General features: G+C 61.7%; 6 protein-coding genes across 7 annotated transcripts; 1 reads left to right on the top strand and 5 right to left on the bottom strand.

Moving 5' to 3' along the window:
* Nucleotides 1-8,700: 8,700 nt before the first annotated feature.
* ftr1 (High affinity iron permease 1) lies at nt 8,701-10,601 on the bottom strand. The gene is made up of 2 exons (XM_062766808.1): nt 10,092-10,601; nt 8,701-10,029 (listed from the first exon to the last, which is right to left on the bottom strand). Exons 1-2 carry the CDS (start codon nt 10,135-10,137, stop codon nt 8,765-8,767), a joined length of 1,311 nt encoding a protein of 436 aa, XP_062622792.1. The 5' UTR covers nt 10,138-10,601; the 3' UTR covers nt 8,701-8,764.
* A 922-nt stretch (nt 10,602-11,523) lies between these two features.
* On the bottom strand, nt 11,524-15,726 carry Ppp1r7 (the record flags this gene model as incomplete). 2 transcript variants are annotated; one of them, XM_062766805.1, is made up of 7 exons in its annotated part: nt 11,524-14,078; nt 14,117-14,286; nt 14,345-14,431; nt 14,472-14,693; nt 14,764-14,935; nt 15,079-15,308; nt 15,473-15,726. In XM_062766805.1, 7 exons carry the CDS (start codon nt 15,692-15,694, stop codon nt 14,060-14,062), a joined length of 1,122 nt encoding a protein of 373 aa, XP_062622789.1. The 2 variants fall into 2 exon arrangements, with proteins under 2 accessions (XP_062622789.1, XP_062622791.1); XM_062766806.1 differs by lacking the exons at nt 14,117-14,286; nt 14,345-14,431; nt 14,472-14,693; ... (1 more) ...; nt 15,079-15,308; nt 15,473-15,726 and having other exon boundaries at nt 12,587-12,598; nt 12,631-13,032.
* On the top strand, nt 11,915-13,852 carry pap1 (AP-1-like transcription factor; the record flags this gene model as incomplete). The annotated part of the gene is made up of 1 exon (XM_062766807.1): nt 11,915-13,852. The coding sequence occupies one exon, from the start codon at nt 11,915-11,917 to the stop codon at nt 13,850-13,852; it is 1,938 nt and encodes a 645-aa protein (XP_062622790.1).
* Nucleotides 15,727-15,913: 187 nt separating the features above from the next.
* SPAC323.07c (putative transporterc) lies at nt 15,914-18,956 on the bottom strand. Its single transcript, XM_062766804.1, has 9 exons — nt 18,770-18,956; nt 17,788-18,644; nt 17,600-17,727; nt 17,404-17,560; nt 17,220-17,365; nt 17,008-17,170; nt 16,842-16,967; nt 16,539-16,783; nt 15,914-16,496 (listed from the first exon to the last, which is right to left on the bottom strand). The coding sequence occupies exons 1-9, from the start codon at nt 18,822-18,824 to the stop codon at nt 16,025-16,027; spliced, it is 2,349 nt and encodes a 782-aa protein (XP_062622788.1). The 5' UTR covers nt 18,825-18,956; the 3' UTR covers nt 15,914-16,024.
* A 1,076-nt stretch (nt 18,957-20,032) lies between these two features.
* Nucleotides 20,033-20,650, bottom strand: LOC62_01G000375 (uncharacterized protein; the record flags this gene model as incomplete). The annotated part of the gene is made up of 4 exons (XM_062766803.1): nt 20,033-20,101; nt 20,150-20,225; nt 20,426-20,462; nt 20,626-20,650. The coding sequence occupies 4 exons, from the start codon at nt 20,648-20,650 to the stop codon at nt 20,033-20,035; spliced, it is 207 nt and encodes a 68-aa protein (XP_062622787.1).
* Nucleotides 20,651-22,784: 2,134 nt separating this feature from the next.
* BYSL (Bystin) lies at nt 22,785-24,400 on the bottom strand. Its single transcript, XM_062766802.1, has 4 exons — nt 24,185-24,400; nt 23,909-24,133; nt 23,672-23,862; nt 22,785-23,627 (listed from the first exon to the last, which is right to left on the bottom strand). The coding sequence occupies exons 1-4, from the start codon at nt 24,329-24,331 to the stop codon at nt 22,847-22,849; spliced, it is 1,344 nt and encodes a 447-aa protein (XP_062622786.1). The 5' UTR covers nt 24,332-24,400; the 3' UTR covers nt 22,785-22,846.
* Between the last annotated feature and the right edge of the window lie 368 nt (nt 24,401-24,768).

Raw genomic sequence — 24,768 nt, 5'->3', positions numbered from 1 at the left:
ACGGCCTTCGCTCACCTCAGCGTGTGACCCATGCCACACCTTTCGCACTTGGCTTTGTGTCAATTGAGCGAGTGACGGATGCAGCTTGGTGCAGGGTTGCACAGGCTGCCTTAGGCCAGATACCTGCGGCGACCTGTGTGTGTGTGGCTTGCCACTTCGCCATGCCCGAGTGGGGCTCAACAGTGGGCAGCGCAACAACACGATGCGAACATGCCCGCCGTCGTCGGTCGCTCTGGTTACGAGGGCAAGGCAAGCATGAACAACACAACCCCAGGAAGGGCAACGAGATACTTATACACGACGCGTCGCTGCGCTGCCCACATAGTTCCCGACCCAAACGATGCAACTCGGTCGTAAAGACACGACCCGATGACACTTCAAGGCACATTGGAACTGGGCTAGACGTCATTGGCGACCGTGTCCCAGTCCCAATGTTTGTTTATACCTTGAGCCTGCTTGGCGACGACGCCAGCAACAGGCAACAGGCAGCACGCAGACAGTGGTCAGTTGTCGCCGCCGTGTAACGGCCAGGGGCAAGGCAGTGAGGTAACCCCCTGCTGTTCCCAAACTCTGGATTCTGGCTTCGGGCGAGACGCAAACACCTGGTGCGACCATGACCCGCCTGTGGGTTGGGCTGCCATGCCGCTAGCGTGATCCAGCCAACCTCGGAGGCAAGGGTGACGCTGGTTACCAGTGTTGTGCCAGGCTGCTGTGGTGTCTGTACAATGGGCCATGTCGGGGTTGCTTGGCCTGGGGGGGCCTGGTGCACCTGTCTACGCCCTGAGAGCAGCAGGTACATTGGTAGAGATCGTCGTAAACCCGGTCGACGAGGCGAAAGCGTGAGAGAGATTTCCTTGCATTGAGCTGGCTGGCCCAAGTGAGTTTCAGCGTCATTGAATCTGCGTCGAGCACAATAGTCGTGCTATGTCGCGTACTACGACAAGCCCGACTGGCTGGGCGCGCAGCTCAACGAATGCACAGCGGTGCTGCCGTCACCTGGATACGGGTGGGCCGAGGGCCACTGAGGGGTGTGGACAGTTTAGAGAGAATACCGAGGGTCGATAGCGCGTTTCTGGCGTCGTCGTTGGCGTCGCTGGTGTCTCGGCGTGTCGCAGCCGTCATGCTGGTGGGCGGCACGGGCGGCGTCCGACTGGCGGCGCCTCTGAATGACAACATGTCGGTGCGTGGGTCTCGACCGGCTCGTTGGCTCTTGTTCCCCTAGGCCCCTCGTAATTCTTTTGCAACGCGCCTGGCTCTAGTGTTGCCCAGTTTGACGAGCTTGACGCGACAACCCTCGAATGGACCCCTGGCGCTACCCTGGACAAGTTAGGTTTTTTTTTCCTTCCCTCCTGGCTCCGACGGGGGCGGGGGCCTGGGCCGCGCCACAGCCTGCAGGCCCAGCAGAACCCCCTCCTCCCCAAGCCGAAAAAGCATAACGTTTCATACCGCAGACACTACGCGCACGAGATCCAAGGCAAGGCAGCCAGAGAGGCATGGGACGCGGCGGCCTCTGTTACTCACTGCTGACTGCTGCTGCTTGTTGATGCGTCGTCCACCCCCGGCAACACCACCGCCCCTTGCTGCTCCCCCCTGCCCCCCCCTTGGACCTGGTCAGGCATAAGGAAACCCGGTCAAAGGCGTTATCCTCGCCACACACAAAGAAAGTACACAACACATCAGACGTCTACCGTCTGCTTGCACAGAGGTCCTCTCCCTCGCAATCTCCATCTCTCTTCCCTCTCACAAGAAATTGTGTCCCAAAGTCAATGACACACTAGGACGTCTATTCAACACAAACCGCCGACGCGCAGCCAAGTCACTCGCCCTTGTCCTTTCTCGTCACTGGCTCGCGCCCAGGATCCCAAAACTACCTACTGCCCCCGCCTCGGTCCCCCAGAACCTTCAGGGATCCACAATCCTGCCGCCGCCGCCGCCGCCGTTGTGGTCCAGGTTCAGCGAAACGCGACCACCCAGGCGACCACGCCGCTGCCGCCTCTGCCAGCCAGCCAGGCAGCCAGGCCGCCAGCCAGCCGCGCACCTCGTCCACCACCTTCCCTCAGCTACAACCGACAACTTGGTCGGTCCAGTCCCTCCCTCTACACCCCTCCCTCCTCCCCTCCCCCTCCTCCTGCAACGCCGCCGCCGCCGCTGCTGCTGCTGCTGCTGCAGACCGACAGACAGACTGCCCCCGATCTCGGTTGCGGATTTCTGCGTTGCGTTGGATCGACGCCGCACAACGCCTCGTTGCGTGAAGTTGGTAGCTCGTCCTTGACGCCGCACGGTACACCACCTTACCTGTCCAGCCCTCACGCCCACCTTCCCGGGACACCCAACTCGTGACGACCCCTCTTCTACAACGAGCACGCAGTCAAACGTACAACAAAGGTCCTCGATTTCGCAAGCACAACGACTTGACCGAGCCTCCTCACTCATCTCTTCATCTATCTCGCCGCCATATCTCCCCCTTACCACCGGCTCGTTTTCGCCAAACACCCAAACACCACCGGCACCACCCACCCACACCCACTCGACGCCAAATCTACACGGCCTTCCCCCCACGCACGCACACTCATCCTCTACGACCACACGCCTTTGCCTACCCACACGGGCACATCGACACGAATCACGCGCGACAATCTAGCGTGTTTCTTAGCAACCCGCCTCGTGTTGCGACGTCGGCTCCTCTGATCAGCTGTGCTGTCACCAGGCATCGTCATTTTTACGACACCAACACCGGCTGTTCTCTCTCCATCCTCCGGCAAGGACGAGACGACGACCCTCTAGTACACCAACACCCCTGCTAGTTCTACAGGTGACAGACACGTCTGGAAGCTGCGCTTCCTTTTTACGCAGTGAGTAGATCTATCCAGCAGTGTTGCGCACTGGCAGTGTGAACGGGCTCGGAGAGGACGAGGTGGGCAACTCGGCCCTTCCTCGCGATGTGTGTTCCTCTGGTCGTGGCCATTGTGCGCATGCACTCGCCAGCCCGATGTCTGCTTGACAGTGTTCTCTCCCCCCTTGACCGTCGCCGAGTCACCCATCCACCACCACACTACCAAACGCGCCACGAGCCAAGCACTGACCACCGCGTCGCAGAATTTCCATTTCAACGAAACCTCTGTGCACGACCAGAGTTTGATCTCGCGCACTTGACGTTGCCCGACACGACGACGACGCACCCTCGCCTCGCATACACCGAGCCTTCCACGCAGTCGAGCCATTCCGGTTAACGGCCTTGTTGGACTGCCAACCGACTGCTGCGGAAGGAAGAAGGGTTGGCGTTTCAGAGTAAGAGGATTACGACCACCGTGTCAGACGGCCCAAGCACTCTGGCTGACATCGGGTCCTCTCTCTCCCCTCAGGCCTCGTTGACTGCACAAACCCACCATCGTCCTACCACTGGATACTCTAGGTATCCATTGCGCACACTCCAATCCATCCATCTGTAGCGCGGACAACTTGTGAGTGAACTTTCGTCAATGTCTTACAATTGGAGCTGGATCGCTGACTAGTTCCCGTCGCGGGTCGCCCGTCCATCCCACACAACAAAACACGTTACGCGTCCTCCTACCCACCGTCAATCTTCCTCCCACTTCACATTCCAATCGCTCCTGTCCATTTCTCCTCGGCGTCCGTGTCGGTTTCGACAGCTTACCGACCCGTGCCACGTCCCGGACCGACGACGCTGGCCCGCCGTCGACAAGAAGATCTCTGCTCCAGCTACGCAATGTCTGGCATATCGAGTCCATTCCCTCCTACACCAACGCCATCCTTCCGAGCAAAGACTGGCATGTTTGACGGCTTTGACCAGCCTCAAGCTGGACCCAGCAAGCCAAGAGCACCCCAATCTGCGCTTCCCCCGACTCCTCCGGTTCACGACGACATCTCACCCAACGTCGGCCATGTCAACCACACAATGTTCGAGCCTGCAATCAACTTTGCAGAGCCGCGTTACAGGGCATCAAACCTCGACGCGGCGCGTCGCCCAGCAACCACTTACCCAGCCGCTTCAGAGGAGCACATGTACCATGCTCACCGCAAGTACACCGACCCCACCCCACAGGTCGCCCAGTACCCCATGCACGAACCGTTCGTCTCGCAGTCTGATTCATCTCAGCACCAGCTCGACGTCGACCTTGATGTCTACTCGCAAGGCTACTCGCAGGACTATGACCTCGAGGACGAGGTACGCCAGCCAACGTTGAGTTTTGTCACCACCTCCACCGTCGACTCGACGACGAGCTCGCCATCGATCAGCGATGCCTACACGTACGGAACGGAACGCTTCGAGGGCAAGCCCGAGCACGAGCCTCGCATACGTGTTCGGACCAACATGGGGCGGGAGAACGCTTACTCCTCTGCCGAGTCATCGATGGCTTCCGCGGGCTACTCGTTCCATGCCTACAGCGACAACACCTTCCACCCCCACCCGCCACCTATGCCCGTCCCACACCCAGTTGGATACAACCGTACCTCGACTGCCGAGGACAGCTCCTTGACAAGCTGCCAGGCCGTGTCCCCAGGGTCGTCGTACGACCACACTCAGCAGTCATGGCGGTCACCACCAATGGTCTCCAGAGAACGCAGTAACTCGGCGTCGACAACAGAATCGACAGATACGTCGGAATCTGCTGCGGATGATCGTCTCTCAGTCGGATTCGCGCACTCGTTCTCGTACCTCTCGCACTCGTTCCCAGCAAGACAGCCGTGGGATGACGAGCCACAGCAACTCGTTAGCGAGGCCAACGCCGTCGCAATGATCGACGACGGCCGGAGTGCCATCCTCGACCACGACAGATTGGATGCCATGGGTGGCCTCGGGGCATTGTGCCTGATGAATGAGGCCGACTTGCTTCGTCTTCCAAGATTCACCCACCTGCTCCTTCCCAGCATTGGCCCCGAGCTTCTCCAAATCCTCCCGGCTCTGTTGGATGTCCTCTCGACGACTCTGGTGGTCCTCGACATCCCCAACAATGACCTGACCGCCATCCCCACCGGCATCCGGCATTGCACGGCGCTCGAAGAGCTCAACGTCTCGGGCAACCCCCTCCGCCAACTACCATCAGTTATCGGCGACTGCGTCAACCTCCGCATGCTCATTGCCGACAACTGTATGCTCCAGAGCCTTCCAGCAGAGATGGCACAGCTGAACAGCCTGCACACGATCTGCATTCGCAGCAACCGTTTGGTCGTCATTCCTTCGTGGCTTTGCCTGCTCACACACCTCGAGTCGCTCCGGGTGGACAACAACCCCTTCGCGTCACAATGGGCACCAATTGTGGCACCGATCCTGGCGTCTACTTTGAGTCAGCAGACGCCTACGCACTCGCGTTCGGCATCTCAGCAGTCTTCTTCCCTGCGGTCAATGATTGGTGCCAGCGGAATGGCTTCACTTCGCACACCATCGTCGTTCGGGGGCTCTACTAGCCCATCCCCGGCGCCGTCATTCCCAAGCAGTGACTTCTCGCAGCCAACGCATGTGCAGGGCTCCAACCCCCGTCTGCAGCCCGTCTCCGCGCCGCGGGGACCCATGGAGATTTCCTCGCCCATCTCAAGTTCGATCATGACGACTCTGAACGGTCCTGTCCTGATTGGCAACAAGAGACCAGATGGATCTCACCCTGGCTCGATGCGTGCTCCAAGCCGCGCCGTCACGGGCCCTCCGCCTGTATCTGAGGTGCTCTCTGCTGGTGACCGCTTCTCGACGGCCAGCAACAGACGCGCCCAGAGCTCGATGGGCCACTACGCGACCGATGAGTCGGACGCTGAGAACAGCGACGCCAAGCCAAAGTGGGGCTTCCTTCGCAAGATGTCAATGTCTCGTCTTCGTAACGACAAGGACAACAAGATTGAGAAGCTACAGGTCTCGGCTGCTGCCAACGTCAAGACGATGCCTATGATCCAGCATCAGCACTCCCTCCCGGCACCTGCGTTCCCTACGCGGCCTCAGCTGCCCCCCGCCGCCAGGTCAGCCAGCGTTGTTCCAACTTTCAACAACATGCACATCGACGACGGGCAGTCTAGGCTATCGGTTGGTTCGGCCATGCCGATGCCAATTGCGACCGGTGCGATGCCGGTCCCTCCGGTGAATGCGTACGGCACCTCTCCCGGTGGAGCTCGTGGCAAGCGTCGCAGCTTCTTGCCTATCGACCCGAGCCCGCCGTCCCTCAATGTCGCCATCCCTTCGCTGTCGCCTCTCATGGCTCCACAGGCCACCCTAGGCGGTGAGCCTACAGAGCCCAGGTTCACCGAGGCGGACGATACCATGGAGACACTTGGCGATGAGAGTGATGCTGGACCTGGAGGCTACCGCCGCAAGTCTAGTCGCCAGATGTCGGTTTCCAACTACTCGATTGCCGACAACGACGGCCGATACGCTCGCGGACTCGAGTCGATCAAGTCGTACCTTCGCGACTTGTACGACCTGTCCCTGCCCGCACTTGAGCCGTACGGCGGTTTCGAGGTCATTGACGCCGTCGGTGACTCGTCCTCCGGTACCGAGGGACAATCGCGAGCGTCGGTCGCCGGCTCTGCTCGCCACCCCGCCGTTGAAGGTAGCGCTATTTCTCGTGGCGTGTCGATGGCCAGCTCTGGCAGCGAGCGCGAGACAAGGTTCCCTTCGGTCCATGAGCCAGCCAACCCCGACACTCCCTCGAAGCGGTTCAAGGACGACAAGGCCAAGCGTGCCCGTGTCGTTCGCGAGATTTACGAGACCGAGAAGACATACGTTCGTGGTCTCAGTGAGCTTGTTTCGATCTACGTCAAGCCTGCGAGCATGGCGGTCAGCTCGTCAAAGAACGAGACGATCATCCCGGTTGCCGAGCGCAAGGTTGTCTTTGGCGGCGTCGAGTCGGTCCTCGTCATCCACCGCGACAACTTCCTCCCCGCGCTGGAGAAGGTTGTCCGTCCTCTTCTGGACAACGGTGACGATCCAGAGGGAGCCCTTTCGGCCCGAACAGCCCACCAAGTCGGCGAGGTCTTCCGCACCTACATCGCGTACATGAAGCAGTACTCGACCTACATCAACAACTTTGACAACGCTCTTGCTCGCATGAGAGCCTGGACGACGGCCACGGCCGGAGCCGGCGGGCCCGTCACCAAGGCCTCCGCTGCCGCCGCTGCGAAGAGCGGTGCTGTCGGCGTCGCCGCAGTTGGCGCTTCGCTGGTTGGCTCTGCCGTCTTGCCCGTCGGTGACGGTGTGCCTCACTCGGGTTCGCACCTCACTCCCGCGCAGAAGAAGCGCGTCAAGACGTTCCTGAAGCGCGCCAAGGAGAGCCCCAAGCACTCGCAGATCAACCTCGAGAGTTACCTCCTTCTGCCTGTGCAGCGCGTTCCCCGCTACAAGCTCTTACTCGAGGACCTTGCCATGTGCACGCCACCTCGCGAATCATTGGGCCCCACGGACGCGCTCGACGACGCTATCAACGAGATTTCGAACCTCGCCTCGCTGATGAACGAGGAGAAGCGCGAGGCCGAGTCGCGTCTGCGTTTACTTCACTGGCAGCAGCGAATCACTTCGCGTGGTCCCTCACCTCTTGTCCAGCCCCACCGCAAACTTGTCCTCGATGGCGCCCTTGCCCTTGTTCGCGTTGTCAAGAAGGCCTCATCATATGTGGAGGTCGACACTCCGTCTATCAAGGTCAACGCCGACGGCGACTCGACCATCACAGGATCCAAGGCTGTTATCCCGATCGAGTACATCAACGCCGAGCCAATGGACAAGCCGATCATGCTCATCCTCTGTTCCGACATGCTCGTGCTTGTCCAAAAGCGCACTGGCGAGGGCTGGGACGGCCAGGTCGACCTGTTCAGCGTTCTTCGCATGGCCACACTTCGCGAGCCCGCTAGTGTGAGCAGCAGCAACGACCGCATCCTCCGTGTGGTCGACAACAAGTCCATCTACTACTTCAACGGTGGCTCTCACAGCTCGACCCTGCAGTGGTGTCGGGCGATCAATCAGCAGAACCGACGCTAAGATGGCTCGGTTCCGGACAGTACGAGTAGCGGTGAGGCCCGCCAACGAGCCTCACGCAGCACTCTTACGCCAACGAACATTTCATATATCTGCACTTTGACCAAGATTGGGATCTTTCAGTCTGAATCTGTAACTCTCTCGCTCCCCCATCCTGCATTATATTGTCCCTTCTCCATCACGAAAAGAATTGATTTCGTTGTAACGAGTACACATGATGGAGCCTTTGGTATGCATGCCAGTAGATGGTCAAGGAGAGAGGGAGTGGGGAGAGGAGGGGCACTGGCGCGGACGTGTCCATCCGCTGCCACACAAACGCGGATCGATCACCCTTGCACCCCTCACTCACAAGTACGTACAACACGCGGCGCAAGTCTGGACCAGGCACCGTAAGCTTAGGCCGAAACGTGTGGTTGCCGCGTCTGTACTGGTTGGTTTGTGTTTTCCGCAGGCGTGGGAAGTCACAAAGGAGCCGGCGGGGCGGCTCCACCGACCGATATCGCCCAACTTGAGACCAATGACGAATGACGTCGTCGGCCGGCCTCTGCCGCTCGCTTGACAGCGTTAAGAGGGAGCGCGCGGGCTCGTGACTCGTGACTCGTGACCCCCGAATATAGCCCATGACGTGTGGCGTGGCAGGGTAGCAGCAGCCAGCCAGCTCTCCACTGCCGGATTCAGACGCCGGCTCTGGTCAGCGGCGTTCTACTGCGTGCGTGCATGCAGGTCGGGTTCCGTAGGCAGAGCCTTGCATGGTGGTGGTGGTATTATGAATCTACGAATGATGCCCCGCGTCTAGATGGTGGGGATGTGCTCCTTGCTCTTGTTGTTGTTGTTGTTGTTGGGGAGCTCCTCGGCCGTGGCGCCGCTCGAGGATCCGGCGTCGTCCGACTCGTGGCCCGTCTTCTCGTCGAGCGGCGTCGAGGCGGTCTGGGCAGCGAGCTCAGCGTCGCGGGCCTTGGCCTCGCGGCGCGCAATGCGGCGGTTGTACGCCGACGAGCCGCGGCCGAAGAACGTGAAGCGGCCCTCGGTCCACTTGTTGTAGATGAGCGCGACAATGACGACGAGCCAGTAGAAGACGTAAATGAGGATTGAGCCGAGCGTCGCCGTGTTGTTCCAGCCGAGGATGGCGTTGAAGATCTGCCAGCCACCGTTGGTGGTGGGGGAACCAGTCTCGGGGTTACCGTAGGTCAGGTGCCACACGTTGCCGGCGACCTGGAACGAGCCGGGGCCGTCGCCAGTCTCGGCGACGTCGCCGCCGACGCCCTGGGCAAACACGTAGTACTGGAGGAAGCCGACGCCGCGCGAGGCGAGACCAGCGCCGATGAGGAAGAGGATGGTGGTCGAGATGATGAGGAACCAGTGCAGCGTGCCGGTCGAGCCGGTGCGGTAGATGATGTAGCCGACAATGAAGCCGGCGATGAGGCCGACGACGACGGGGAGGGGAATGGAGGTCGCGGGCGCGTTTAGCGACACACCGCCGACGAAGACGACAGCCTCGAGACCCTCACGCAGGACGGTGATGAAGGGGAGGAGGAAGAGGGCCCACTTTGACGAGCGCGACTCGCGGCGGTCCTCGGCGGTCAGGTTGGCCGTCTCGTCCGGGGTTCCCTCCTCAGTGGAGTCGCGGTTGCGGTTGCGGATCATCTTCTTGGACGACTGGGAGAAGGCGGCAGCGAGCTTGTAGCGCCACTTGATACGCGAGCGGTCCATCTTGAGGAAGGCAAGGCCCATGAGCAGAATGAGGATGCACGCAATGAGACAGAAGACGCCCTCCCAGATCTGCTCAGTCTTGCCCCAGAGGTTGTTGAGCTTGGTGTAGAAGACTGCGATGAAGGCGGCACCGATAACAAGAGAAATGGCGAGACCGGACAGGGTGCCGGCCCAGATCTGCCAGCGCATGCGCTTGATGAGCGTCTTGACCTGCGCATTGTGCTCCTGGTCGTGGTCTCCGAATGCGTGCTCGTCGGTTTCGGTGGGCGAGAGACGGCCAGTCGTCATGAGCTGCTCGACGAACGAGAGCAGCACCGAGACGATGATGGCGGCTTCGATCGTCTCACCTGGCGTGGGGTGTTAGGCACAGTGTTGCGTCGCTGTCACATGTTCTGCCCGCCCGACTCACGGAAGACGATGAAGAAGATGGGGACATAGAAGACGTCCTTGGCCATGGTGGGCGAGTCGTGCTCTGGTAGCGGCAGGCAAGGTCGGCGGGTTCTAAGGGTGCACCAGCGGTACGCAGCAGGCTAAGAGTCTTGGCCTGGTGGTCGACAGCGAGGTCAGCGAGGTTGTCGATGTCGAGGGAGCCTTGGCGCGCTGTTTGTGGCTTCTTGGGTGCCAGATGGAAATGGCGCAGAGATGGGGGGGATCCTTTTTTGCGCTGCTGGGGATTTATCTGATAATAGTGTCTCAACAGAAGGCGGTTGGACCGGCTGCGCAGAGGCCTTTTTTGCGTGCGAGATGCAAGTTTGGGACTTTGCAGGCCGACGCTAGTGGGCGGTTGGCGGGGGCGGCGGGGGCGAGGGGGAGACCCGTAGGAGCTCTGAGCAACAAGCGTAGTCGCAGCAGCGAATCCTGGCTATTCCGAGGACCAAAACGAGTCCGAACAGTTGCTTGGCACCGGCCGACAAGTGAGCGAGCAGTGGGGGTGAGGGGCTAGAGGGGGCACACACCCAGGGTATTTATCAGATACAGCCTGGCATTCCGCGACCTCTGCCAGCGGGCTCTGCAGCTCTGTTTGGCCAGCAGTTCGGTCGCTGTTGCTCACGAACACACGTCCCCACGCTGTACATTGCCCTCATGCATGGCCCCATGACCTTGACTCGGTGCTCGATCTGGTCGCCGCGCGCGTCATAAAGGCCATAATTTGCCCATGTCGAACCAATCGCTCGCACAAATGTGGTTGGCCGTGCCTTCGGCGCGGGAAGTGCAGGTGGAGCGTCGCCGGCGCCAAAGTGAACCAAACTATGTGGGAGGCGGCTCGGGCTCCACCACCGTTTAGCTTGCTAGCTCTGTTTCTGTTTCGGTCTGTCGCCTGTGCTGTTGCTTGCTTCCCTGAGGGCCAAAAGGCAAAAGTCGGCCGCGAACAGGGGCGACATGTGACTGGCGACCAATGCGACAGTGACGAACGAGATTGCCCAGATCTGGCGAGATATCGGCCGACACGGAACCCAAAAAAAATACTCCCGCTTCAAGTGGACACCGGGCACTGCGCCAGGACGTCGCCGCTGTGCCGAACTGGCCCGAAGCGAGGTGGTGCTTGACATTGTCCAAATGTCGGCCGACAGGGACATCGCAAAAAGGTCGCGTCTCTGTCCTCTGCTCTTGCTCCAGTTCCCAGGAGACTGTCCGCCTCGACCGACGCTGCCCGCCAGCTTGCCCTAGCCCAGTCTCTCCCCCCCCCCCGCCACACGCCAATTCGCCATAGCCCCGCCCTCTGCCCGCCGCCAGTTGATGTCTAATCTGATAACCCGTCGACTCGGCAAGCTCGCAGAGGGCCAAGTGTGCGTCGTCGGGCGGGGCAGTGTCGAGCCAAGCCAGCCCCAGCAGCACTGGTGAGAAAACGCAGTCAGCCAGCCAGCACCAGCCAGCCAGGCCACACCTGCAGCAAGCCAGCAGGGTCTCGCCTCGTCACCGTCGTCGACTGACCCGTCTGCACTGTCACCCACCTCGCCATTGCTCATCTACACTCTTTCTCTCTTTGCCACTCAAATCTTCGCCAGCCACGTCGTCTGCGCCGGCGCCGAGCCCGCACTACCAGCACACACACACCGCCAATAACTTTGCCGCGTCCCACCGACAAGGCCACGAGCCCTCGCCGCTCCTTGCTCGCCGTTCGCCACCGGCCTCGACATGTCGGTCGCTGCCCCGCTCCGGCCCACTCCCCACTCCCACGCCGCTACCACCCACCACCACTCGTCCACCCCCTCCGCCTCGCACGCCACCAAAATGCCGCCGCGTGTGCAGTCCCGGCCGACGGCGCCCAGGCCAGCCGCACCAGTGCTCTCGGCGAAACCCGCGCCATCAGCATCGACTTCACCATCGTCATCATCATCCATGCCGCCACCACTGGCCCGCCCACGCTCGGGCAGCGTCGCGTCCGTGTCGTCCACCTCCTCCCGCGCGGGCCCGTCGACAGCACCCAAGCTCGCACCCCCGCCGCAGGGCAAGGACCTGTCGTCGTCGACGGGGCGAGTTTTCGCAAAGCCCAGCAAGGAATGGGTGCTCCCTGAGCGCGCCAAGCCCGGCCGCAAGGCGAGCACCGAGGAGCCCGACAACAAGCGCCAGTCGCAGAACCGCCTGTCGCAGCGCGCACACCGCGCCCGGCGGACAGATTACATCCAGACCCTCGAGGACAGGCTGCGGCAGTACGAGGCCGACGAGATCCACTCGAATGTCCGCCTGCAGGAGGTCGCGCGCGCCCTCAAGGCCGACAACGACAAGATGAAGGCCGAGCTGACTCAGCTCCGCTCCGCGCTCACCGCTGCGCGCGGCGACCGCGAAAAGTGGCTCGCGGAGCGCAAAGCGCTCAACGACTCGCTGAGGACCATGCGTACCCAGGTCGACGCGTTGCGCACTGCGTCCAACATCTCCAGCCCGGCAGCGCACCTCGACGAGCGTCTAGAGTACGAGCTGGCCGCGCTCGCGCGCTCGCCGGTACTCACGCCCGTGCTGCGATCGTACGCTTCGACACCACGGCGCGGGTCGGCGACGCGCACGCCGCGCGAGCCGACCGGCTCCTCGTCCCTCGCGTGTCCCATCTGCCCCGACCCAGATCCAGACTGCCCCTGCCAGCAGCCCGACGACACGGGCATGGAGTCGACTCTGGCCAGGCCGATCGCCTCCGCCTCGGCGCGCTGCGGGCTGTGCGACCTCGCGCCCGAGGCGTGTCTCTGCAGCGCGGTAGAGGAGGACATCAAGCCTATCATCCCGCGCTCGCCGCGCAGCTCGCCCGGCCCAGACGACTCGCCCGACTGCGGGCTGTGCACCGCGTCCGAGTTCTGTGCGTGCCGTGCTGGCGCGGCGGCGACAGCAGCAGCGGCAAGCAGCGGCCCGTCGTCTGGCATCTCTGCGGCGGCGCCACCCCCGCCAAAGGCCAAGCCACTTCCTACGCTGTCTGTCGGCATCGCAGCGCCAGCCATTCCGCTCCGCCTGCGCTCTCGCGCCGCAAAGCGCCAGAGCGTGTGGTCGCTGGAGAACGTTCCGTCCGGAACCAGTCGCAAGGAGGCAGTGTGTACAGGCGACCCGTCAAACTGCGACGCGTGCAAGAACGACAAGTTTGGGCAAGAGTTCTGTGGGCACCTCTTCGGCAAGGAGCACGACTGCGCGACGCAGTGCGGGCCGGGCAAGAGTGCCGCCGCCGCGGCGGCAGCAGCAGCAACAGCTAGCTCGGTCTCGATCGCGTCGCTCGTAACGGGCCCAGTGCCCGGGTCGCCAGCGACGCCGCTCACCCCGCCGCCGCAGGCGCCGCTCGTGCTGGCGTGCTGCGGCGCGCCCGAGCTGTGCGGCCATGCAGGCGGGTGCGCAGGCGACGTGATTGGCCTCGGCGCGCCCGAGCCGTATGTCACGGAGCAGCAGGCGGGCGTCGACGAGGTCGAGATGCGCCCAGACGAGGCGTGGAAGGCGCTCAAGGCGCACCCAAACTCCAAGTTCACGCCGCTCGCCATCCTCGCCGACGTGGTCGCGCGCCGCGCGCCGTGTCTCGGCCCGCGCGTCGAGATGTCCCCCCCGCCTTCGTCGCCCCAGAACCACATCCACGAGGCCGCCAAGCGCCGCGTCGCGGTCGAGACTAGCGCCGTGCGCGACGCGCTGCGCTACCTCGACACTGCGACACCTAGGGACGGCGAGGTGGATCTGTCGCGGGCTGCCAAGAGGCGGCGGGTGTAGTCAGCATCGAGGCTGTCAGCAGACATAAAAGGGCCGAGACTCGGCCCAGCGCTTCGCGCGTGTAGCTTTATATTATTCACGACTCGGTCGTTTGGGTTTTACAGTAGAGATATCAACAGTGACATGGGGTCTATGCAGCGTTGTCATCTACCAGAGATGGGGCGGGGATGGGCGCGGGGGCTGTGTAGGGCCTGTGTTGCGGTTACTTTACGACGCGCGAACGAACCTGCGTGGGGTCAGCGTGACGGCCACAGCGCCACTCACGTTGCGTCAATCTGCGAGACCTGCGGCAGGGCGAGCATGATCTTGCGGCGGTAGTTGACGGGGTCGTTGGTCTGGCACGGGTTGTGCTCGAGGTAGACAGTCTCGAGGTTCTTGAGCGGGCGGAGCTGCGTGTCGAGGTCTTTGAGAGTTGCGATCTTGTTGGACGAGGCCTGTGTGAGAGCGGGGGTGAGTGGCTAGCCCGGCCGTTCTCCACCCGACCCAACTCACCCAGAACTCTTCCAGCTCGGACAGGTGCGAGACATTCTCAATCACCTCGATAAAGTTGCCGGTAATGTCAAGCGTGCGCAGCTTGGTCTAGGCAGTGTGAGCGCGGTCCCCTTCTTTCGGCACGCACATTCTTCTCAAGCCCCTCAATCTTGGTCAGGCCGTTGTGTGCGAGGTACAGCTCTTCGAGGTTGACGAGGCCGTCGAGGCCCTCCATCTTGGTGATGCGATTGGACTGGATGCTGAGGATCTTGAGGTTGGAGAAGGTGCCCAGGTTTTCCAGCGCGCGGATCTTGTTCTTGCCGAGCCACAGCTCGTCGAGGAGGGTCAGCTTTTCGAGGTGCTCGATGGCCTGGGCGCGGGGGTCAGCAGTGTGAGCAAAGCGAGCGCGGCCACGACGGGCCGGGCATTAGCCCACTCACGCGTATTCTGTTGCCGCCGAGCTCGATGCTCGTGATCGTGTCCTTGCACCAGTCGAGCGCGCCCTCGTCAATCTTGCCAATCTTGTTCTGCACGAGGTAGAGGATCTTGACGGCGGTGAGGGACGGGAGGTTGGGCACGTGGCGGATGTTGTTGAACGAGAGGTCGAGGGAGCTAACGAGCACCGCGTCAGCGGTGCGGTGCGGAGCCGGCGCGCGATAGCGCGGCGGTGCGTCGACGCAATGAGGCCGGCGACGAGGGACACCCCGAGCCCAGCCTCGCCGCAGGCCCGCTCCGCGGCCCTGCCGCTTACTCACGTAACATTCTTCACCCCCTTCAACTCCTCATCCGTGACCCGCCCTCCGAGGCGATTATCATACAGATCCAGCTCGTCGAGCGCGTCGAGCCCGTCAAACACCTCCGCAGGCAAAGGCGAGCTGAGCTCGTTCTGGCGCAGGCAGAGGCGGCGGAGGGTGCGGCCGAAGCGCGGGAGCCGGAGCGGCGGGAGCGAGGTGTTGTGTAGGCGCAGGTGTTGGAGGTGGAGTTCCTGGGCGAGTCAGCGAGCGAACGAGCACGCGCAGCGTGCGAGTGAGCGGCACGAGAGACGAGACCGCGGCGACGGCGTGACGGTCATGGCAACAAGGCCGTAGCCTCGCCCTGCCGCCGGCCTCGCCCTCGCCCTCGCGTCGCTCGTGCTCGGCCCACGCTCACCTCCGTGTCATCCGGGTAGTCTGCCAAAAAGTCATCGTCGCGCGCCTCGCCCTCGGGCGCCTTGTCCTCGTCGTCCTCGTCCTCCGAGTCGTGCGGGTCGCGCAGCTGCACAATCTCGGTGGGGCCGAGGCGCGCGCGCGGCTTTTCGCCTGCTGCGGACGCCGCAGCGGCAGCGGGGGTGATGACTTCGATCACGTCGGGCTGGGGCTGGGGGTCGGACATTGTGGTCGTTGGTTGGTTTGTGGTGGCGATGGAAGACAGGTGCGAGTTAAGGTGTGTCATCTGTCACGGCGCGACGACGGGTGAAAGTGAGCGAGCGCCTTGGCTGGTTCCGGGGCTCCGGCCACAGCACTGCCATCTCAGTCCTCACACCACGCCTCGCACGCGCACACTCGCTCGCTGCGCTCGCTCGTGCCCGCTCCGCTCAATGCTAAACAATGCATAGTAACAGGGCACGATATCCAACAGGACAAGCTATGAATGCCAGTGGGGCGAGAATACATGTAGAGTGTTATGTGTGCGTGGGCAGGTTCGTTTCGTTTACATTTTACTTTATCCCAGCAGCGGCTGGCGCTCCCCGCGCGGCGTGCTGATAATCGACGACGACTCGTCACACTCGTCGTCAAACTTGACATCGGGCGGCAGCGTGTCGAGGCCGAGGCGCTGTCTGACGCGCTCGACGCCCAGCACCCAGTCTACTCGCCAGACAATGATGCCGCCGACGACAGACGACACGGAGAGCGCAATCGTGAGCCCGATCCAAATGCCGACGAGGCCAAGCTTCATCGGGAAAGTGAGCCACAGCCCAAACGGAATGCCGATGACATAGTAGGCCGTCAGGCTGACGGCGGCACCAGTCGAGTGCAGGGCGAGGGCGCGAAGGATCGAGTTGACCGCACCCGACAGACCGTCCATGACCTGGAACAGTCCGATCCAAGGGAGAACCGAGGCTACAATAGCGACGACTTCGGGGTCAGAGTTGAACATGTAGCCCCAGTTGTCGCGGAATATGATACAGATGGCGCTGGAAAAGAGTCAGCAGCAGCTCACAACCACGACGGCCTACCTGTTGAACAGCGCAAAGGCGGTAGCGAGGATGAAGCTGGCCCGGCTAGCCCACTTGGCCTCCCAAGCGCGACCGGCGCCAAGGAGGTTGCCGACGCGAACAGTGGATGCAATGCCAAGCGCAGCAGGGAACTGGTACAGGGTCGCACATGTCGAAAGGGCGACCGACTGGGCGGCGAGCGTCGTAGGGCCCAAGAACGAGGCGGCAAGTGCGCAAACTTCCCATGCCCACCATTCCGACGAGACCTGAGAAAAATGTTAGCTCTTGTGCGGCATCGGCGACCTCGGGATACCCGACACGCACCATGACCGTGCCAGCCAGACCGAGTGATGATACAGTGCCGAGCTTGGAGAAAACCGACTTGATGCTAAACGGAGAGAATGCTTCCCTGGAGCCAAAGAACATGATGTAACCGAGAAGGAGGATGAACTGGAGGAGGTTAGCTGGTGTAACCAAGCCACAGACTCACAGTCAGATCAAAGCTGATGGCAGTCGCCAAGGCGCCGCCGGCAAAGCCCATTCTGCACCATTTGGGACCCCAGACAAGGGCCCAGTTTAAGAGCAGGTTGATGGGGGCAACAATAAAGAGGACAATAGTCGGGACATTAAGGACGTTCTGGGCCTGAAGGTACCTGCAACAGCCGTTAGTGCCGATCTGTGGTGAGACATTTGACCACGCACTTTTTAAGAGCGACGTTGCCGGCGTAGCCTGGGAGGCCAATGGACAGCCAGCGAAGGTAGACCTCGGCAAGCGCGGCGACATCAGGATGCTGGTTGAGGGCAAGAAGAACAGCCTCCATGTTGAACCAGAGAACGAGCATGGGGAGCTACCCGTCAGTGACCGCACAGTCCTCGGTTGACCTACCATGGCAATGGCCAAGACAACCATGGTGCGCTGCGTCCAGAGACCGACACGGGTCGGGTCAGACGACGTCCAAGCAGCGGGGAGGAGCGTATCCAGCGCGGTGCCAATGCCCTGCAAGATGGAGAAACCCGTAACCGAGGCCGTCATGTTGGCGAGGCTAGTAGGGGTTAGTTTGGTCAAACAAAGTTTCACTCACGAAGACGCCGCAAGCTGTGTCGTGCCAAGATGCCCGATGGACACGACGGAGGCCAGCTGCAGTGAGTACTCTGCGAGCTGGGTGAAGAAGATTGGGATCGTGGTCTTGAGCAGGATAGGGAGCTCGGTCTTGACGCGGCGGGTCAGCATGTCGTCGTCGTCGCGGTAGAGAAGTTGTCAAAAACTTACATTCAGCGCATGCCTTGAAGCGTGGTCCTGTCCGGTCAGATCGGTGGGAAGATCAAGGTCGCTGTCGTCGAGTTCTAGTGCAGGGTCGCCGCTCAAGGGCTCGGGCGGGGGAGGGGAGAATGCGCTCCATCCGCGTTCGACATCGTCGTCGTGGTGTCCGCCGCCTTGCCCGTTGATCAGGGGCTTGAAAGTGATGATCGGTGACATGGGGCGGCGGTCAGACGAGCGTCCGCGTCCCATCGCAAGGCTGCCCGGGACGAGGTTTTCGGGACTGGCCGAGCCGGCGTCGAGGCTGTCGACCGTCGTCGTCGAGACGAGGCTGCCGGCGGCCGCGTCGACAGCCGGGACGTCGCCGAGCGATGCGCCCGCGAGCGCGGCCGCCTCGCGATGGGCACGGGTCATGGGGCGGACGATGCGGCGCGGTGGAGTCCTTCCCTTTGATCGCGAGCGAGACGTGCCCGCTCCGGCCGAGGGGTCGACGGCAGAGTCGGCGGGCAGAGCGGACGCAGAGGGGATGAATGGCTCCGAGACTGCTCCGTATGCCGGCTTGTGCTGCCTGCGCCAGCGTGACGAGGGGGCCGCGGCCTCGCTGGAGTCCTCGCGAGGGCGACCGCGGTCGCCTGCAGCAGCGGCAGCGGCAATCTCCTCGCGATCCTGTGGGAACATGATCATGCCGGCGTCCTCGTCGATACTGCCGCGGGGCGCAGGGGCGGCGCCATCTTGCCCAGATTCCTCGGGGATTCCTCCCTGTGCAGGCGTTCTGTGGAGGTACTCTGCGGGATACGAGTGACGGTACGAGTGCGAGTGGGGGTGCTGGCGCGAGCGTTGAATCAGCGCCTCGAGGTTGCTATGTAGCGCTGCAGATCAATGTCAGCGATGGTGGGTGGTGGGGTGGGGGGGAGCCAGCCAGCCAGCCAGCGAAGGCGTGATGATCGTCGCTGACTGTGCTGCGGTGACGATTAGAATTTTAAGGGTTACATACCGTAGGGGGAAGATGAGAGCGACGCTGCGAGCGTCGAGTGCGGGTAGTTTGACATGCTGTTGAGAGGCGTCTCTACCCGCGACGCTCAGAGTGTCGGTTGAACGAGAGTAGAGGTGAGTGTGAGTGTGAGGTTGGAGTGGGAGTTTGGAGAGTGAGAGATGAGATGTGGTGGGAGGGGATATAGGAGTGAGCAGCAATGGTGTATCAAACTTAACCGTTGAAGAGTTTTAAGCGGCAGCACGGCGCGAGAGGCCAGCAGCCAGGCGGTGAGTGAGTGATGCTGGGCATTCAGGTACGACCCAGCTGACTGACCTTGACCGGCGCCGGACGCTCCCCTTCCCTGGCAGGCAGGCAGGCAGGCGGCGGGCCAGCCAGCCTGCCGCAGCGTGCCCAGCGGCCAGCCAGCACACATGACTGGCGTTAAATTATCACCCGGGTTCCATTCCAAGCCCTTAGTCGTAATGCACGCGCAGCGCGCTGCAGCCGGATGTCTGTGCAGAATGAGCTAAGCCCGCCCACACACCACGGCGCACGGCGCACCGCACACACACGCACAAACACGGCTGTCATAACACGTCGTCGTCTGCGCAATGCTCAGACACGACGGCCGTCGGTCCCTGCTGCCCCTAGGCCCCCTCTTGACGCTCATACTTTGGTACTTACTCAATGCAACCTCTCACCCGCCGTAGCCCACTCCCAGACGTATTCACATGCCCCCATCAACCGCCCTCGCTCCCCCCTCATGTTCCCCTTCTACCGCGCTACATCAGCCCCTGCCATGCCTGCCAACCCGTCCAAACACAGGCCAATCTGTTCCACCAGTCGTTTGAATTGGGCGCCCCGCGATTCAGTCCTTGGAACGTCGGGCCTTGATCTTGTGCACAACAAGCGTGTAGCGTGTCGCTCGCACCTCACTCGCCTCCTCGCACGCGAAAAAACAAGGTTCTGGGTTGATTTCGACTGCTTTACATACACAGCTCTTGCTGGGCCCAACTGTAACAGCTGGCACCATCACAATCGCCCGCCGCGCTTTCTACAAACACTATCGAAACAGCCAGCCCACTCGGCGGCTCCCCGCTCAATCAATCATCAAAGTAATCAATCAATCGGAGACGCCGTGACTGGCGGCCGGTAACGACGGCGTCTTGTTTACTTCTTGTTCTTCTGCAGCAGGGGTTAGCAACCAACCGAAGATGTCCGACCTCGGACGAGGGTGACTGGCGACGCACAGGGTTCTCGGGACTGTGCAATGTTAGTCTAATTTCAGAGCATCACGACCGGCACCAATACGTACGCATCCTTCCAGAGCTCGGCGACTTTCTTGAAGTTCTCCTAATGAAGTGTCAGCTGGTACTAGTGGACGGGTACAACGCAACTCACCTTGTGGTCGGGCTTCTTGCCAGCCTTCTCAGCCTCAGCCTTGAGCTTGGCGAGCTGGACCTTCATGTACTCGTTGCTGCATGGTTAGCTCTGAAACGTGTGCAGAGTGCGTGGTGCGGGGTGCGTACGCGAGTGCGTAGGCTAGGCGAGGAAGGAAGGAAGGTTGGGGGTGGGGACTCGAGGGAAGGTGCCGCGACAGGCACGCTAGCATGACGACGTTGGTGGTGCCGACGCAGTGCTCATGTCCCGCGCATCCGAGGGTGCCAAGCAACTCACTAGGCAGAGGTCTTGCCGGCCTTCTTCTTGCCTCCGGCTGTTTAGCGTGGTGGATGTGGATGGATGGATGAATGGTCGGGTGAGTGTGTAGAGACGCGTTGTGTGGTGAAGCGCGTCGGTGAAAGGTGGCAAAGGAAGGCACAAACAACAGCGTCAGCGGGGGGTGCATCGTCGAGTCTAAGCAGTGCGCGACCACTCACTCTTCTTAGCAGCTGCAGCGGCCATGATTGGTGTCGATGGTGAGGTGGATGTTGTAAGTAGACGAGTGGATGGATGAAGGGGGAAGACGAAAGAGGACGACGCGTTGAAAGAGCAATGTGGTCAGTATATGAGACGTCTGCCACAGGACATTCCGAAGGCCGCAAGGGAAGGCGCGTAAACAACCTCCACCGACGCGGCTGGGGGCCTTGCGCATGCACTTACCGGCCATGATGTCTTGATAAGAGTTGGTGGGGGTTGTGAGGGGGTGCAGAGGAACGCGTTTGAGTGACAAACTGGAGTGATTGAGAGGTAGGATAATAAGAGGAAACAGTGAGGTGAGGTTGATGGGGGGGGGAAGAAGAGGGGGGGGGAGTGCTATTGGGGGGGGGGGGGGGTCGAGACTGCAAGCTGCCCAGTCTCCGGTAGTCGAATGCGGTGGGTCCGGGGCAAGGGGGAGGGGGCTACTATGGGCGGCTGACCGCCAGCCTGCGCGCCTGCCTACGCCGAGCCCGCGGGGGCTGGGCGCAAACACACACACACGCTGTGCCCATTGAATATTAATGGGGGTAATCAATAAATACAAACTGACCGCGCGCAAACTAGGCAATAGGCCCAAGGGCATGCCTTGCCTGGCTGACGATCGGATGATTATCCCCTCCTTTCGCAGTTAATCATCTCGACGTGGCGACCAGGAGCGCATGCATAGCACAGTGACGGCATGCGTTCCGTTTCCCCTGCCACTGCCGGGTGTTGTTCCCTAACTCAAGTCATTCCGACCAAGCAAGCACGAATGCACGAATGGCACGCACCCATGGGTCCAGAATCCCAAAGACCAGTTCACGGGAGTCGGTGGTGCATGCGGTGGCTGGCTCGCTACCTGCGTGTGGCGTGGCACCCACGGCGGCGCTGCGAGCAAGCAAGCAACCTGCCTGCCTCCCATTACGAGCAGCGTTTCATCGTCGTCGATTGCACTTGCTGCGCCGCCGCCGCCGTGCTAATCGTGGCAGCAATGCACGGACCGAAGCGATCCTCTGCACAGGCGTGGGTGGGCGAGCGAACGAGCGAGCGAGTGGATGCACGCACGTCTGGCAATGACCCCGCCCGCGCCCACCCCGCCAGCCTGGATACCAACGGTGTGCACCGCTGTGGCACACAACCCCCCGCACACAGCCGAGCGGGACATGCGCCGATTCAACCGAGCACTCGGCTCCAGCGGCGTTCAACGCCCATCGTCCTCTGCTGCCAGTGCACGCACGGACAGCGTGTCGACAGTTGACAGTCGACGGCCAGCCAGTCCCCGCCCGCCGGCGGCTGTCGTCGTGCACGACACTCCCGTGACGTTTGGCCTGCGCTTCCCTGAGTGTGCGCGAGCGAGCGAGTGCGTGAGCGCGCACGCTTGACGACTGGATTGACTGGCGTGGATGGTGCAAACTATATTAATGGCGGGGGTTATTCTTGTGCTTGCTGGGTTGTTCGTCCAACAATTAATTCGACCACTGTTCTCTGCATTGTCCATCCTGTCTTGGGAGGTTGTGTGCTGACTGAAGCCTGCATACCGAAGGATGCACCCGCAGCCCACTGGAGGGCCAGACAACGCGTCGCCTTATCCCCGCCTCGAACTCGGGTGAGGAACGTCCTCCAAACTGAGCTCGTACAACTTCCACCTCGGAGCCACCTTCGCTTCCGAGAAGAGGAGAGGACGCAGCGAGGTAGTACAATTACCAGGAATAAAGGCAATGGGAGGAATTGTGGTGCGTGATGGCGGCTTCGTGGCTTGCGGTGAGTTGTTACCTCGTGGAGTTTGGAGAGCGGACGAGGGGCGCTGCACTGCCCACACACCGAGCAAGCTCCGTGGCCCATCCCGTCTGTTGACGATCCTCGGCGCCAGATACAATCACGCTGGAGAGGGGAAGGAGAGATAAAAGAGGAGGACAAGGGCAGGAATGGGCGAGGCGGTGTTTGTGCCCCGGAGCACCACTATTGCTGCTGGCACCACCCCTCGTCGCCAAGTCTGTCCGCCTCCTTTGTCCTCACTTCTTGCTTTTCAGGCCTCTTTACAACTGGCAAGGCCTGGGCCGACGCTGGCAGTCCCACCAGAAACCACGGATTGTCGGCCGCCCGTCTTCTGCGCCTCGAATATACCTGTTCCGCCGCCACACCCAAAGCCACGGATCACATCTATACTATTCTACACCATGCATGACAATCAAAGCAACCCCTCTACATCGCCACGTCGCCGCTGTCATCAGGGCGGGGCGCGCCGCGCTCGACCGAGCTGACAATCTCGCGGCGGATCTCCTGGCTGATAGTCGGGTGAGGGCGGACCTTGATGACGTCCAGCAGGGCGTCCTTCTGGTCCGAGGTCAGGTCCGAGCCGTAGCGCTGGACAAAGACAAGCAGGCTCTGGTGCCAGAGCACGGGGAGCTTGTCCTCGCCGTCGGCCGAGCGGGGCGAGTTGGCAAGGCGGATGTAGTGGAACACGAGCGCGTCGACGACCTTGTACGGCAGCGCGTACTTCTTGTCGAGCAGGATGCGGATGAAGAGCGAGTTGGGGCCAGAGTAGTCCATGCTCGCGAGGCGGAGGAGCGCAGCGGCCGAGTGGAGGACCGGCACCGATACCTTGCTCAGGACGGACGCGACGATCGCCGCCTCCTTGAGCGAGCATGCCGACTCGCACAAGGGGAAGAGAATGCCCTTGAAGAAGGCTGCGGGCTTGTACAGCGCCTTCTTGAGCGACTCGTACAGGTGGACGTTGAGCTTGCCGTGGTTGTTGCGCATGTCGTCGCGCACGCGCTCGAGCAGCACGCCCTCGTTGAACACGCGCACCTCGGACGGCTTGAGGTTGGACACGAAGATCTTGGTGCAAGCGTAGGTCGCGTGCGGCGTCCAGCTGCTGGGCTGGGTGAGTGCCAGTAGCTGCGCCCAGTGGGGAAGAGACGGCAGGATCTTGAGCGCCTTGGGCAATGGGCCAGACTTGTACCGCGAGAGAAGAAAGCCGACCCTGGGGGTGTAAGTATGGGTCAAGTACAATCGTGTATAACCCACTTGGTGTACACCTCCACAACCTTGGGGTTCAGGCCCTTTGCCGGGTCGGGCGGGCCGTCGTCCTCGTCAAACGCTGATGTCACACCGCTCTCAAGCTTGGAGAAGATCATGTCGGCGAGCGTCTTGCCGCCGCCCGAGCTCTCGCCAGCGTTCAGCGCATCCAGCGTCGCGTGGTCCTCGGGGTCGATGTGCTGCGGCGAGGTTAGGGCGACACAAAGATCCCGTCACCTCACTTACCAGCTCAGCCTCTTCCTCGCCACCCGACACGTCCCCATCGCTCATCTCGTCCTCGTCGTCCGAGTCCACTGGCCGCGATTGCCTTGGGCGCGCCGAGGGCTCGGCCTCGTCCTCGTCCTCCTCGTCCTCCCAGTCGTCGCCCTCGCCGAGCTCGTCGGCAATCTCGTCCTGCTGCTCGCGGGCGAGGTCGAGAATCTTCCTCGACATGCGCGCATCCTCGACCTGCTGTGGGTGGTGTTAGGGGGGCTGCCCAGCGCTGCTAGCTTTGCAACTTACGCCTTCGGCCTCGGCATCCTCGTCGACGCGGCCTTTCCTCTTTCCAGGGGCGGTCACGCGTCCAAACCTCCGCACGCTCTCGTCTGCCTCGATGGCGACGTGGAGGGGGTCATGCCTCGCCTTGGTTGGCTTTGGTGCCCTGGGCATTGTTGTGTCGTGGTGGTGTGTGGTGTGTGGTTTGTGTCTAATCTGGCCAGACAAAGTGGAGGACTGTTACACACCAGTCTTCAAAAATGTTGTGGTGCACGGTGGCCACAAATCTAATCGCGTGGGTTTCCGTTACGTAAGAGTTCATGTGTGTGTGGAGAATGCGGGGTAGCACTGTGAAGGAGTCGAGGTGACCAACAACTGGGCCAGACAAGCATAGTGGAGGGGATGGTTCAACCCCTTTGCTGCAACTCATGCACGAGTGGTTGTTGTCGCAGACAGATCCACAGACACACAACCTGCACCCACATCGCACCTCGCCTCGCCTCGCCTCGCCTCGCCTCGCCTCGCCTCGCCTCGCCTCGCCTGGTCAACACCCCTCCTTTGCTCCCAAACACGCGCGTGCAACACGTCAACCACGCGCAAGAGTGCCCAAG

Source organism: Vanrija pseudolonga, chromosome 1 (genome assembly GCF_020906515.1).
Source record: "Vanrija pseudolonga chromosome 1, complete sequence".
NCBI lineage: Eukaryota > Fungi > Basidiomycota > Tremellomycetes > Trichosporonales > Trichosporonaceae > Vanrija > Vanrija pseudolonga.
Note: the sequence above shows the minus strand (reverse complement) of the source record. Positions and strands in the feature narration are given on the sequence as shown.